Source organism: Rhincodon typus, chromosome 10 (genome assembly GCF_021869965.1).
Source record: "Rhincodon typus isolate 14 chromosome 10, sRhiTyp1.1, whole genome shotgun sequence".
NCBI classification, from domain to species: Eukaryota; Metazoa; Chordata; class Chondrichthyes; order Orectolobiformes; family Rhincodontidae; genus Rhincodon; species Rhincodon typus.
Window position 1 is genome coordinate 21,165,623 of NC_063341.1, and position 15,270 is coordinate 21,180,892.

General features: G+C 41.1%; 1 protein-coding gene across 3 annotated transcripts in view; it reads left to right on the plus strand.

Moving 5' to 3' along the window:
- The first annotated feature begins 7 nt into the window (after positions 1–7).
- LOC109918293 (dual specificity protein phosphatase CDC14A-like) overlaps positions 8–15,270 on the plus strand; it is a 28,682-nt gene continuing 13,419 nt past the window's right edge. The window contains exons 1-3 of one of the 3 annotated variants that reach the window (XM_048601589.1): positions 8–1,505; positions 2,658–2,786; positions 7,424–7,742. In XM_048601589.1, coding sequence (XP_048457546.1) covers positions 2,692–2,786; positions 7,424–7,742 — 414 coding nt within the window. In that variant the 5' untranslated portion in view covers positions 8–1,505; positions 2,658–2,691. Of the gene's footprint in view, positions 1,506–2,487; positions 2,787–7,423; positions 7,743–15,270 lie in introns of those variants that run through there. The other 2 variants (XM_048601588.1, XM_020518196.2) reach the window with 2 other exon arrangements.

Below are 15,270 nucleotides of genomic sequence, written 5' to 3' on the forward strand. Positions count from 1 at the left end.
TAAGAGTTCCTCTCTCTCTAAGCCTGTCTTTCACATTTTTGTCTGTCCCAGTTAATATTGGGGACTTTGAAATCCTCCACTATTATTACCCTATTAATTTTACACTTCTCTGAATTTTGCCTGCATTTGTCTTTCTATTGCTCTTTAACAGTTTAGGGAGTCAATTGTATTTTCCCAGCAAAGAGATTGCCCCTTTTTATCGCACTTCTTTCATAATACCTCCCACCTACCATGTCAGAAGATTCTATACTGCAGAATATTGGGCTGCTAGTCTTCTCCCTCCCTCAATCAGATCTGTGATAGCAATCATATCACATCCCCCAGCTTTCATCAACACCCTCAACTCATCTCCTACTTACGATGCTCCTTGCATTAAAATAAATGCCATCCAGCCCTGCCATGCTTACTTGTGCTTTAACTTGGCTGTATTTGCTGTGCCTTCTAGAATGATTTTGATTTGATTCCTATACCTATACTTGCCTGTGCATCCTACCCTCCTGCACCTTCATTCCATTTGTTAGTTTAAACCCCCACCAACTGCAACGTCAAATTTCCTCTCCATGATGTCAGTCCTGTTCCAGTTCAGATACAATCCGTTGGACTTCTACTGGACCCATCTTCCCCAGAAGCTGACCCAATGATTCAGCAATTTAAAGCCCTTCCTCTTCTCTAACTCTTTCAGCCACACATTCATCCAGTCTATCCACCTATTCCTGTACTCACTAACACATCATTGGCACCCTTTGCTTTTCAATCTACCTCACTCCCTAAATTCTTAATGTAGGACCACCTCCCTCATTCTACCTCTGCTATTGGTCCCAGTGTGAACTGTGATCTTAGGATGTTTATCCTGTAGCCTTGACTCTGTAGACCCAGGGAGACAACACAACATCCTGAAGTCATGACTGTGGCTGCAGAAGCATTTGTCTGTACCTATCGCTACTGAATCTCTTATCACTATTGTTTTCCTTCTGTTTCTGCTCCCCACTTGTGCAATTAGGCTCCGGTTGCATTCCTCAGACTCACTCCATTTTTCAACACAAAATCTGTACTTGAGTGAGATGTACTTTGGGGCTTTCCTGCCTATCTGCCTGCCATTCTCCTTCTGACTGATCACCTGTTCCTTCTCCGCATGGCCTTGAGCTGTGGGGTGACCAAATCTAAAAATGTGCTGTCCATGTAACTTTCAGCCTCACAGATGCACTGCTGTGCCTCCCACCAACACACAAACTCCAAAATCCAGCAGTCAAGCTGATCAATCAGTGGCATTTCTGCAGATGTGTTCATCCTGGCTGCCAGAACTGTTCAGGCATAAATTTGTAAACCCATTGATCATTTCCTTTTTTAAGATATATTTTATGGGGATGAGAGTGAAGCTGGCAAGGCTGCATTAGTTGTCTTTACGTAAACTGGCCTGAGAAGGTGATGGTTGGCTGCCTTGGACCATTGCTAAGAGATTTTTGTGACTTACAACTGAATCAATAATCCACTGTGCTTGTTGCAAGGTATTTGTTTTGACTAATTTCTATATCTAGATATACAGCAAACTGTTTTAACTGGCACCTTATGAACCAATATCGTCGAAAGACTGGCAAAAATTATATTCCTCAAATACCATGAAGTTTATTGGATTATTCTGTCCAATTATTATAGTTTTGATTTATTTACCTCATTGTAAATATGCTTGTTGTTCACTTGAATGTCATATGAAATATCAATGGTTGATTCAATTTTGAGTCCATTTCTCCTCAAATACCATGATCGACCGTGATGTCCCAAGTAAGTCATTTGCAGGTGCAAGTGAGAAGGCTCTGTGCCGGTAAGTTTTTTTTTTTTTTTTTTTTTTTTCTTTAAGGCAAATTTGCACTATTATTTGTGATTTATGCTGTGAATGAAGTATAACAACAATGTATACACCTCCTGCATTATGTTTCTATTACTTGGTGTATGTTTTTACATTGACCATGTGGACCTTTTGGTTATCCGGAATATTTGATCAACTGGCATGTTCCTGGTCCCATAGGTGCTGCTTAATAAAAAGTTTGCTGTATGTTTATATAATAGCCCAGATACTGCATAGAGAGAGCTTCCATTTATTTAAAAGTCCTTTACACCTCAGGATGTTCCGAAGTGCTGTACTCACTGTTCTAATGTTAGAAACTTTGACAGCCAATTTAGACACTGCAAAATACTAGAAAAAGCAAGCTGATCATTACCAGATAATCGATGGATATTTTCTGATCTTTATAGTTTGCGGTTTAAAAACAAACCATATAATAAGCTATTGACTCAACTGTGTTTTAATAGTTTTATTCTCTCTACCTCAAGCTCAAATTAGAAATTTGAAAATTCCATGTGTCGTTCAATAGATTGGCTTTTATTACTGTATTGTTAGAACATTTGAAAATAATTAACTAATGTAACAATCTCACTCAATAAACCTTATTGTTTTTGTTCTTGTTGTAGTTACTTAATATAAAGAACATGTGAATCATCCTGAACTTTAGTTTTTAACTTTTTTGTTCTTGTAATGGTTACTTTGTAAAGACCGTATATATCATCTAGAAGTTTAATTTTAGAATCATGCAGCAAACATTTTCCACTCAGTACTCAACTGTAGTGATTTGAGATTGTTTAATTTTGTGGCTATGTTTTAGCAGAGTGAATTCTTCAAGTACTAGCCAAGGATCAATGTCACCTCTGAAATCTTCAAAGACCTCAATGAATTATCCAAGTGCGAGAAGAATTAGCAGAAGCCCCATACCCATGAACAGTAATATAAAAAGGTGACATTTTTGATCATAGTTTATATTACTTCTTCTAAAAAAAAATACTGCTTAAAGCTTTTAATCATTGAGGTTGGTTGGCTCGCCGAGCTGGTTTGTTCCGCAGATGTTTCATTACCCTGCTGGGTAACATCATCAGTGCAGATTCCAATGAAGCCCTGGTGTGTTTTCCTGCCTGGTTTTTAAACTCAGGAGTCCGTCGAGCTGGATTGCCTCACTTCCGGTTTTCCTTCGTAATGGAGTGTATATGGGGTCAAGTTCTATGTGTTTATTGATGGCTTCTTTCGTGGAGTACCAGGCTTCTAGGAATTCCTGTGCCTTCCTCTGCTTAGCTTGTCCCAGGATTTTGGTGTTGTCCCAGTCGAATTGGTGGTTCCCCTTTATCCATGTGGATTGAGAGGAGTGAAAATTGGTCGTGTCTTTTTGCAGCCAGTTGGTGTTTGTGTACCCTTGTTGTTAGTTTCCTTCCTGTTTGTCCGATTGTAGTGTTTCTCATAGTCTGTGCAGGGGATCTTATAGATGACATTGGTTCTGTCCATGGCGGGGAGTGGGTCTTTAGTTCGGGTGAGCAGTTGTCATAGGGTTGATATGGGCTTGTGTGCCACTCTGATGCCCAGGGGTCATAGGAGTCTTGTGATTAGTTCTGATGTAGGGTAGTGTGATGAGTGTCAGGGTGCGTAGTATCTTCCTGATGTTGTTCGTGTAGGCATCTTCTGACCCAGTTTTTTTGGATACACACCATCCTTGAAAACCCGGACGAGGTATTCTTCTTCCTCTTGGCATAGTTCTGTGTTGCTGCAGTGTGTTGTTGCCCATTTAAATAGTGTTCGCACGCAGCTTCGTTTGTGTGTGTTGGGATGGTTACTGTTGAAGTTCAGTACCTGGTCCGTGTGTGTGGCTTTTCTGTGTACTTTTATTTGGAGTTCCCCATTTGTCTTGCGCTCTACCATGACGTCCAGGAATGGGAGCTGTTTGTTCTTCGCCTCCTCTCTGGTGAATTTTATTCCAGTGAGGGTGTTGTTTATAAATTTGTCTGTCTCCTCTAGTTTGGTCTGTTTAATGATGACAAAAGTGTCGTCCACGTAGTGTATCCATAGTTTTGGTTGGATTAGCAGAAGGGACGTCCTTTCTAGTCTTTGCATCACTGCCTCTGCTATGAGTCCGGAGATAGGTGATCCCATGGGTGTCCCGTTGATTTGTTTGTATGTTTGGCTATTGAAAGTGAAGTGGGTGGTGAGGCATAGGTCCAGTAGTTTGAGCATGTTGTCTGTGGAGATGGTTTCACTGGGGTCTTGCTGTTGTTCCAGTAGTGCTGTCATTGTTTCCCTTGCTAGTGGTATGTCTATTGATGTGAGTAGGGCAGTGACATCAAACGATATCATGGTCTCCTCGTCATCTATCCTTATGTCTTTGGAGTTGAGGAATTCTTGGGCTGAGTGGATTGAATGGGGTGACTTGTTGACTAGGTGCCTGAGTCTCCTTTGTAGTGCCTTGGCTAATCTGTGTGGTGGAGTGCCTGGTAGGGAGACTATGGGTCGAAGGGGTACTTTCGGTAGGCCGTAGAATCAGGGTGTGTTGGTTCCTTTTGGGTTTCATTCTTAAGAAGTCTGCTTTGTTGATCTGTCCTGTCTATTAAAGTCTTTTTAGCGTGTAGAGGATTTTGTTGCCTAGTTGTGGTGTCGGGTCGGTTTGTACCGGCTGGTATGTGTTTTCATCGGCGAGCAGCTGACATGTAGTCCCTTTTATTCAGTATTACTGTCATGCGCCCTTTGTCTGCGGGTAGTATTGTGATGTTCTTGTCCTTCTTCAGTCCTTCCAGAGTTTGTCTTTCCGATGTGTTGAGGGTGTTGAATTCGCCCCTTCTGGTTAGTGTCGGGGTTACTGTCTGTCTTATCATTTGTTGTGTTTCCTCGTTGATGTTGTTGGTTCTCAGTGTGGCTTCCATTGTGGCTAGGAATTCCATTTGTTGGCATCCCTGTAGTTATAGTTTAGTCCTTGGGTGAGAACGTCTTTTTCTGTGTCTGTCAGTTTCCTGTCAGAGAAGTTTCTTATCCAGGTGTCTGTTCTGTTGTCGTTTTTGTGGGTAAGTGTGGCTAGCTTGCCTTAAAGGGTCTGTATTTTCTTGGCTCTTGTGGTCTGTTGGCTGATGTTGGCTTGTTCCATGTCCATTGTCCAGTCTTGATTGGTAGCTTCTAGGAATAAAGTGTTTTTTTTTTTTTTTTTTTTTTTTTCACATAATTTCTCTGATGTATCTGTGGAGCCGATTGTGTGCGTTGTACCATCTTGCGGCCGTTTTGTTCTGCTGTTTTGCGGGCTTGTGGGTTGTTGATGGGTGGTTTGTATCTCACACTGTGTGGTAGTACCTGGTTCCTGAGGCATCCATGTAGGAAGTAGAGTTGTTCACAGGTTGCGCGCTCTTGTTTGGTGTAGTTTTCCCATTTTCGTGACAATTTGAGCATGTTAGGCCCATAGGTCTCTAAGGTTTTGGAGTAGATTCGTAGCTCGGGTTGTGGGTGTTGAGGTTGGTTGGCTCGCCAAGCTGGTTTGTTGTTCCGCAGACGTTTCATAACCCTGCTGGGTAACATCATCAGTGCAGCCTCCGATGAAGTGCCGGTGTGTTTTCCCGCCTGGTTTTTAAACTCAGGAGTCCGTTGAGCTGGATTGTCTCACTTCCGGTTTTCCTTCGTAGTGGAGTGTATATGGGGTCAAGTTCTAAGTGTTTATTGATGGCTTTCTTGGTGGAGTAAATGCACTGGCACTTCATCTGAGGCTGCACTGATGATGTTTCCCAGCAGGGTAATGAAACGTCTGCGGAACAACAAACCAGCTCAGTGAGCCAACCAACCTCAACACCCACAATCCGAGCTACGAATCTACTCCAAAACCTTAGAGACTTTTAATCATAGTAGAGAAACTAAAACCATTATTTCTTCCCATAAATTAAATACAATTACATTTTCTTTCTGTCCAAGATTATTGACCTGAAAAATTAATGTTTGATTTCTAACATTCAGCTCTGCTCAAGTACACTTCAGAAGTATTTCAGTAACTTGAATATTTTATTACTGTGGAATATTGGTGTTGCATTGAGTTCGAAGCTGAGGGATATACCACCTGCAGATGAGACAAGTGGAGCAGGAAGTTAATCAGATTCCATCCCCTGTATTTTGTGGTCTACCCAATCATGGATGTATTGGTTGGCTGCAACCTTATACCTACATTGCTGGGTTTGAATAGAAGGTGGGAGAAATGAATTCACAAGCCAGAATTACTGCTCCTGAAACTGTCCAGTAACTCTATACTTAAGTTGCAATCATTCCAAGTGGTAAACTGACATCCATGTTCACTAAGTAGTGAGACTGCATCAACATTGTACCTGAGGACTGGATGTTCCTGTGTGACTAGATTTCAGCTGAAAATTAAAATGGATGAAAGAAAATGGGTTAGTTTAAAACACCAGCATCTACTTTGGCTAGCATAGTTTACAGTAGAGTTTTCAATTAACCCTACAACTTCACTTGTTATTGTCTAAACCTAATTTTGAAGTCTGTTTACATTGGCAGCTTATTTTTGTTTCTCAACATCTCAGCACTTATCAAATGATATATGGTTACCTTCATTGTGCTGCAAGATTTGTATATATTCCAATACAAAATTGTGCACAAATAACGTTAGGTTTGTTGAACATCTTTGATGGGAGAGCATTGTTCTTCATCTATTTGCAAGAGAATTGGCCAGATAGAATGGGGAAGATCATTTATTGGCACTGTCCCTGCAGAAACATTCGGTGATCTGACTTTTCTTTCTCAGTCATCCTGCCCACTTACAGAAAAAAAAACTTCTAGAATTAGTCATATTGTTAGCTTATTTATCCCCGTCATTCTCAGTAGCAGTTTAATTGTGAATGTTTATAAACCTGCATCTTGATCTTTTTCAACATTTTTTTTTTGTGATGTTTAGATGTCAATTTTACCTTTTTAAGAGCTTTAATGTTTACAAAGGTACCTAATGTTTGCTTCTTTGGGTTTTATTATTTTTTGTTTGAATTGCGTTGAGTAAGCTTAATGTTACTTTATTCAGTTCCTTGCTCCAGTCTACTTGATTTTGGCTTTCGTCAGTAATCCTCAATTTGATCAGCTTCTTATTGTGCCCTGGGTTTTTCCAGGACCAGTAACAGCAATTGAGTTGTTCATCAGCTCACAATATGTAGACTCTTGCTGTACTAACCTCTGGAATGAATGCATCTTTTTGGTGAGTATTGAGGAAAATTGCGAGAAATAAATCCAAATTACTTTTAGGGTATGTTTTTAAATTTCCTGCTTCTGTTTTTTTCCCTTTGCTCATGAAAGTTGCATGTATGACTATCATTTGTCTTTTTCTAGAAACCACATTTCTAGTTTTGTCATAATGTGACAGTTAAATGGTAGATTTAATATGTTAAAAATGTACATAAGTGAGCTCATATATGTAGTTGAACTTAATTATTACAAGAGTCTAAAGTGTAGTGAATACATTTAATGAAGCCACTTTTAACATGCAAAGTATATTGAAATTATTTCCATATGTATAGCATTTTTGTTTCATATTTTTCCCCCATGTGCATTATGTCCTATTCCCCATTGTCTGTTTCCATTTAGCTTCTCCATAAACTCCAGGCTAGGCAGTTCACTAGGAAATCTTTATGCTGCCCCTGATGAAACTGAGAACGCTATGACATCATCTCCTAGGACAAGTGTTACATCTGGTTATCCCTCCAACCAGCTGTATAGCAGCTCGCAGCTTCCTGCGAGATATTATCATGAACTGAACAACAACTACCATAGCAAAAGCAACAGTGGCACTACCTGCAATATCCCCATCAATAATTGTACCAGCCCGAAGGATGATTACAGCGGTAGATCCACCTGCAGTGGTCTCGGTCCTGCCACCATGCGATACCTAAGCCGTTCACACCCCGTAAGTTTACATGTTGCTGCACTTTGAGCTGTTGTTTTTTTTTTTTTTTTTTTTAAAAATGTTTATAGTTTTGCTGTTTGAGATAGAATGGGATCTTGTACATGAAAGAGCAATATCAGTGCTGCCTTTATCAAATAAATTGTGTTAAGAATAAAAAATTGCTTACATTAGAATTTATTAAGCAATATGCTTGTCACAAATCATTAGACATGTAATGGGTTAACTGACCTCAGTCAAAGCAGTGGACAAACTTAGCAGAACTCAAAAGTCTGACCAATTCCGAAGAAGTCGGGTCGGACTTGAAACATTAATACTGTTTTTCCACAGGTGCTGCCAAACCTGCTGAGTTTCTCCTACACTTTGTTTTTATATCAGTCAGGACAGAATTGGACTCCTCTGTAATGTCTCTCAAGGTAAATAGCCAGCTAACACTCGTCATTCAGGATTAACTAATCATAGAACTCCTAAAATATATCTAAATGCACCTCAGTCAAGAGTTTGTTCCTTTTAAAACATGGACAAATTAATGAGGGGAATGTTAAGAACAATGATTTAATAATTTTACTACTTCACTATCTCACCACTGCAGTTTTAGTAAGAAGGAAATTAAGTTATGCTTCTTTCCTAAAACAGAGCAAACTCTAGGTAGCCGTGGGCAGCCAGGCAGTTCACTTAAATCTGAGAATTTGTGTTGTACTTCTGCTTTGAGAAGCTGTTTATTTTTGCAGATTCAAGATCAAGCTTGACCGTCTAACTGTACGAACTAGATGCAAAAGGTTTTGCAGAGATCCTGCACAATTTAAGGAGAGAAATACCTTGTTTTTTTTTTTAATTTGCTGAGCTATCTTCTGTAAATGTAGTCCTGATTGAAAGAAAATAGATTATTCAGTTTTCAGAATCATGGTTCCCACAGGCAATAATCAAATCTTGGATTGTCACTTCAAACTCTGACTATTTTAACAATCTTAAATTTCCGAAGTTTGTGATTGTCTTCAACTCACTTCCTACGTATATACTGCAAATATATGGAGTGGTCAGGTGGTGATGCTATCTGTACAATGAGGAATATTCCAGGTGGTTAATGTGTAATCAATCGTTGACTATCTGCTAAAACGTCATGTAGATGTTTGAAATAATTTCACATTCTGAATCACGTTTCTTGTTTTAAATCACATTTATGTCTGTCTTACTTTTAAAAAGACCAAAGCATTATTCATACATTTTAAGCATTCAGCCTCATGGTAGTTATGTGTTCAGTGGTTACCACTGTGTACAAAGCTTATAACATCCTAGTTTGTCTTCTATCACCATTATGAGCAGCAGAATATGTTTTCATTAGAAACAAAATTTCACTTATCACAATTTATCATGCTTGTTTTCTAGAAATTTTTACTGGGCTTTTTAAGGATGTTATTTATTACTTGTACTTTGCTTTTCATGCATTACAACCATTACACATGCAAGATTTGGAATAAGTTAGAGTGATTGGAAGTGCTATTGCTATTCAAGGTTTGATTTTGGGACAACTACTATTTTAATTCCACATGAGTTTGGCCTAAGGGTTAGCCTAGGTGGAATCAAATGTAACATTACCAAACATCATTGAAGTTTAGGTGTGACTTGGGCCTAGGACCATTTTATTCTGGATAATCTGTGACCTTTTACATTAGTTCAAAAGTCCTTTGACGCAAACCAGACTCTACTGGAGTACACAAGGGTAAATCTCCAATTATAGCTGTTATGTGTACATGGAATTCAGCAGATTGTGGATAGGTACCTATGGTAACATGAAATCATCAGTAACCTGACCTACAGTGACCAACAGTCCAATTGAAACCATTGACCAAGGTCTGTTTCACATGCTGCTGTAATTAGTCTTAATTCTGTCATTTTTCTGGTAGTGTCAGAGGGGGAGCATGCAGATTCTCATGTAGATCAATACATTGAATATGTACCGTGATGGAATGCTGATAAACTGCAAATTGAAATTGCATTTAAAAATTATGGTGAAAATTAAATGTCAGTAAGTTTAAAATTATGTATTTTGGTTTTAAAAGAAATAAAGAAGAATGGTAAATTGAAGCAGAGAAGTTTTGGGCTACAGGTTTGCACAACAATAAAGGCAGCACAATGGTTTCATAAGGCTGTTTTGTATTTTTAAAATGCTGATTGCATTCCGGGGTTTTTAACTAGTTGTAGGACATAAAACCCATGAGGTACTGATCAGCCTAATTTAAAACAATATTATATCAGGTTCCACACAAATTTAGTGAGGGGGAGTAATGCTGATTTACATGGGTGGTACCTAAATAGGAGGAAATTAAATATGAAGATAATTTGGATTCAATCTTTGCTGGTACAGAGCAGATTATGATGTACAATAATGGATGATTTTAATTTATTAACATATGAGACATGAGCAGAATCATAATTTTAGTTTGTGTAAAACTCTGGCCCAACCAAAGATCTAACCACTGCTAGACCTAGTATTGGGAAATGAACTAGAGCAGATAATGAAAGTAAAAGGTTGAGAATATCAAGGGAGTTGTGATCGCCTTGAGAGTTTTTCGACATTCCAGCATTGGTACTGAAGACTTGTGCTCCAGAACTTGCCACAGCCTAGCCAAGTTGCTCCAATACAACTACAACACTGGCATCTACCCAGCAATGTGGAAACTTGCTCTGGCTCAGCAATAACCTGCTCACAGACACCTAGTTTGGGTTCCACCAGAGCCACTGTGTTCATGACTTCATTACAGCCTGTGGCATCATGGCCACATTTGACTGAATGTGGCACAGAGGAGCCCAGGCAAATCTGGAGTCAATGGGAATCAGAGAAACTCTCCACTGGTTGGAGTCATACCTAGCACAAAGAAAAATAGTTGTTGGATGTCAGCCATCTCTGCAGGAGTTCCTCAGGGTAGGTCTAAAATGCAAATAACTCTTTGCAAACAACCCAATTATTTGAAACCAGAGGATGTTCCTAAGTGCCTCCTAATTCAAGAATGACAGCCTGCTCTGGAATGTCCTTGAACCAGCCTTCAGGTTAATTATCTCTGGCATACAATTATTTCTGTGATCTGATTAAATAAGTGGGTTTTATAACTCCTCAGGGTTTACTGTATGCTTTTAAACTAATTTAGCTCTACCTCCCAAGACACGAACATTTTTGTTCGTGTTGCAGACCTCATATCTCCAGTTCTTTAGCTAAGTAAGCCCACCTGCCGTTTATGATCTTGTCTTTCTCAATGTATACCTGTTAAATCAATTTGACCCCAACTTTTTAAAATGTAGTAGACTTTAATTTTCCTTTAACTGTATTTATTCCATTTTCTACAGTTAAATTGTCATTCGTAAAATGAAAAATTTAAATAGTAAAACACACAAACCTGGAACCATATATTTGCAATCATGGTTTGCCTTTTGCCATTACCAACCCTATAGGATGCTATGACTTAGAACAAAGAACAAAGAAAATTACAGCACAGGAACAGGCCCTTTGGCCCTCCAAGCCTGCGCCGATCCAGATCCTCGATCTAAACCTGTCGCCTATTTTCCAAGGATCTGTATCCCTCTGCTCCCTGCCCATTCATGTATCTGTCCAGATACATCTAGAATGATGCTATTGTGCCCGCCTCTACCACCTCCCACTGGCAACGCGTTCCAGGCACCCACCACCCTCTGCATAAAGAACTTTCCACACATATCTCCCTTAAACTTTTCCCCTCTCACCTTGAAATCATGACCCCCCTGTCTATACCTCTCATGATTTTGTAGACCTCAATCAGGTCCCCCCTCAACCTCTGTCTTTCTAATGTAAATAATCCTAATCTACTCAACCTCTCTTCATAGCTAGCGCCCTCCATATCAGGCAACATCCTGGTGAACCTCCTCTGCACCCTCTCCAAAGCATCCACATCCTTTTGGTAATGTGGCGACCAGAACTGTACGCAGTATTCCAAATGTGGTTGAACCAAAGTCCTATACAACTGTAACATGACCTGCCAACTCTTGTACTCAACACCCCGTCCAATGAATGAAAGCATGCCGTATGCCGCCTTAACCACTCTATCGACCTGCATTGCCACCTTCAGGGTACAATAGACCTGAACACCCAGATCTCTCTGTGCATCAATTTTCCCCAGGGCTTTTCCATTTTACCGTATAGTTCGCTCTTGAATTGGATCTTCCAAAATGCATCACCTCGCATTTGCCTGGATTGAACTCCATCTGCCATTTCTCCGCCCAACTCTCTAATCTATCTATATTCTGCTGCATTCTCCGACAGTCCCCTTCACCATCTGCTACTCCACCAATCTTAGTGTCATCTGCAAACTTGCTAATCAGACCATCTATACCTTCCTCCAGATCACTTCTATGTATATCACAAACGACAGTGGTCCCAACACGGATCCCTGTGGAACACCACTGGTCTCAGTTCTCCATTTTGAGAAACTCCCATCCACTACAACTCTGTCTCCTGTTGCCCAGCCAGTTCTCTATCCATCCAGCTAGTACACCCTGGACCCCATGCAACTTCACTTTCTCCAACGGCCTACCATGGGGAACCTTATCAAACGCCTTACTGAAGTCCATGTATATGACATCTACAGCCCTTCCCTCATCTATCAACTTTGTCACTTCCCCAAAGAATTCTATCAAGTTGGTAAGACATGACCTTCCCTGCACAAAACCATGTTCCCTATCACTAATAAGCCCATTTTCTTCCAAATATGAATAGATCCTATCCCTCAATATCTTCTCCAGCAGCTTCCCCACCACTGACGTCAGGCTCACCGGTCTATAATTACCTGGATTATCCTTGCTACCCTTCTTAAACAAGGGGACAACATTAGCAATTCTCCAGTCCTCCGGGACCTCCCCCATGCTCAAGGATGCTGCAAAGATATCTGTTAAGGCCCTAGCTGTTTCCTCTCTCGCTTCCTTCAGTAACCTGGGATAGATCCCATCTGGACCTGGGGACTAATGCCTTTTAGAATAACCAACACTTCTTCCTCCCCCACCCATGCTGACTTGACCTAGAGTAATCAAACATCTATCCCTAACCTCAACATCCGTCATGTCCCTCTCTTCAGTGAATACCAACGCAAAGTACTCATTAAGAATCTCACTCATTTTCTCTGACTCCTCACATAACTTCCCTCCTTTGTCCTGGAGTGGGCCAACCCTTTCTCTAGTTACCCTCTTGCTCCTTATGTACGAATAAAAGGCTTTAGGATTTTCCTTAACCCTGTTTGCTACATGACCACTTTTAGCCCTCTTAATTCCTCGTTTCAGATTGGTCCTATTTTCCTGATATTCTTCCAAAGCTTCGTCCGTTTTCAATCGCCTAGACCTTATGTATGCTTCCTTTTTTCCTCTTTGCTAGTCTCACAATTTCCCCTGCCATCCGTGGTTCCCTAATCCTGCCCTTTCTATCCCTCATTTTCACAGGGACATATCTGTCCTGCACGCTAATCAACCTCTCTTTAAAAGCCTCCCACGTATCAAATGTGGATTTACTCTCAAACAGCTGCTCCCAATCCACATTCCCCAGCTCCTGCCGAATTTTGCTATAGTTGGCCTTCCCCCAATTTAGTACTCTTCCTTTAGGACCATTCTCGTCTTTGTCCATGAGTATTCTAAAACTTGTGGAATTGTGATCACTATTCCCAAAGTAATCCCCTACTGAAACTTCAACCACCTGGCCGGGCTCATTCCCCAACACCAGGTCCAGTATGGCCCCTTCCCAAGTTGGACTATTTACATACTGTTCCATAAAACCCTCCTGGATGCTCCTTACAAATTCTGCTCCATCTAAACCTCTAACACTAAGTGAATCCCAGTCAATGTTGGGAAAATTAAAATCTCCCATCACCACCACCCTGTTGCTCCTACATCTTTCCATAATCTGTCTACATATTTGTACCTCTATCTCACACTTGCTGTTGGGAGGCCTGTAGTACAGCCCCAACATTGTTACCGCACCCTTCCTATTTCTGAGCTCTGCCCATATTGCCTCACTGCTCAAGTCCTACATAGTGCCCTCCTTAAGCACAGCTGTGATATCCTCTTTGACTAGTAATGCAACTCCTCCACCCCTTTTACCTCCCTCTTTATCCTCCCTCTTTATCCCGCCTGAAGCATCTATATCCTGGGATATTTAGTTGCCAATCTTGCCCTTCCCTCAACCAAGTCTCAGTAATAGCAATAACATCATACTCCCAGGTGCTAATCCAAGCCCTAAGTTTATCTGCCTTACCTACTACACTTCTCGCAGTAAAACAAATGCACCTCAGACCACCTGTCCCTTTGCGTTCATCATCTGCTCTCTGCCTAGTCTTCCCCTTAGACTTCATTATCTAGTTCCTTTACAGGCTTTAGTTACTACATCCTTACTGTCCACAAACCTCCTCATTTGCCACATGAGTTTAAACCCTCCCCAACAGCGTGAACAAAAGCACCCCCTAGGACGTTGGTTCCAGTCCTGTCCAGGTGTAGACCGTCTGAGTTGTAATAGTGCCACCTCCCCCAGAACCGGTCCCAATGTCCCAAAAATCTGAACCTCCTCCCTCCTGCACCATCTTTCAAGCCACTCATTTATCCTGCCTATTCTTTCATTTCTACCCTGACTAGCACGTGGCACTGGTAGCAATCCTGAGATTACTACTTCTGAGGTCCTACTTTTTAACTTGGCTCCTGACTCCCTAAATTCTGCTTGTAGGACCTCATCCCGTTTATTACCTATATCATTGGTGCCTATATGCACCATGACAGCTGGCTTTTCACCCTCCCCTTTCAGAATGTTCTGCAGTAGATCTGAGACATCCCTGACCCATGCACCTGGAAGGCAACATACCATTCGGGAGTCTCGTTTTCGACCACAGAACCGCCTATCTACTCCCCTTACAATCGAATCTCCTATGACTATAGCCCTTCCACTCTCTCTTTGTTTTCCCGCCTTTCTGTACAGCAGAGCCAGCCACGGTGCCATGAACCTGGCTACTGCTGCCTTCCCCTGGTAAGCCATCTTCCCCCAACAGTATCCAAAACGGTGTACCTGTTTTGGAGGGAGATGACCGTAGGGGACACCTGCACTGCCTTCCTGCTTTTTCTCTGCCTTTTGGTCACCCATTCCCTTTCTCCCTCAGCAATCCTAATCTGCGGTGTGACCAATTTGCTAAACATGCTATCCACGACTTCCTCAGCATCGCGGATGCTCCAAAGTGAGTCCATCCGCAGCTCCAAAGTGAGTCCATCCGCAGCTCCAAAGCCATCATGCAGTCTAACAAGAGCTGCAGCTGGACAACTTCCTGCACGTGTAGGAGTCCGGGATATCAGCCACATCCCTGAGCTCCCACGTTGAGCAAGAGGAGCATAACACAGGTCTGGGATCTCCTGCCATTTTTACTCTTAAGCTTAGCTTAGTCCTACTATAATATCAAATAATAGATAAATGAAATGAAAAAATTTTTACCAATCACTCTACTTACCAGCACACAATTTAAAAAAAAAAAGAAAAAGAAAA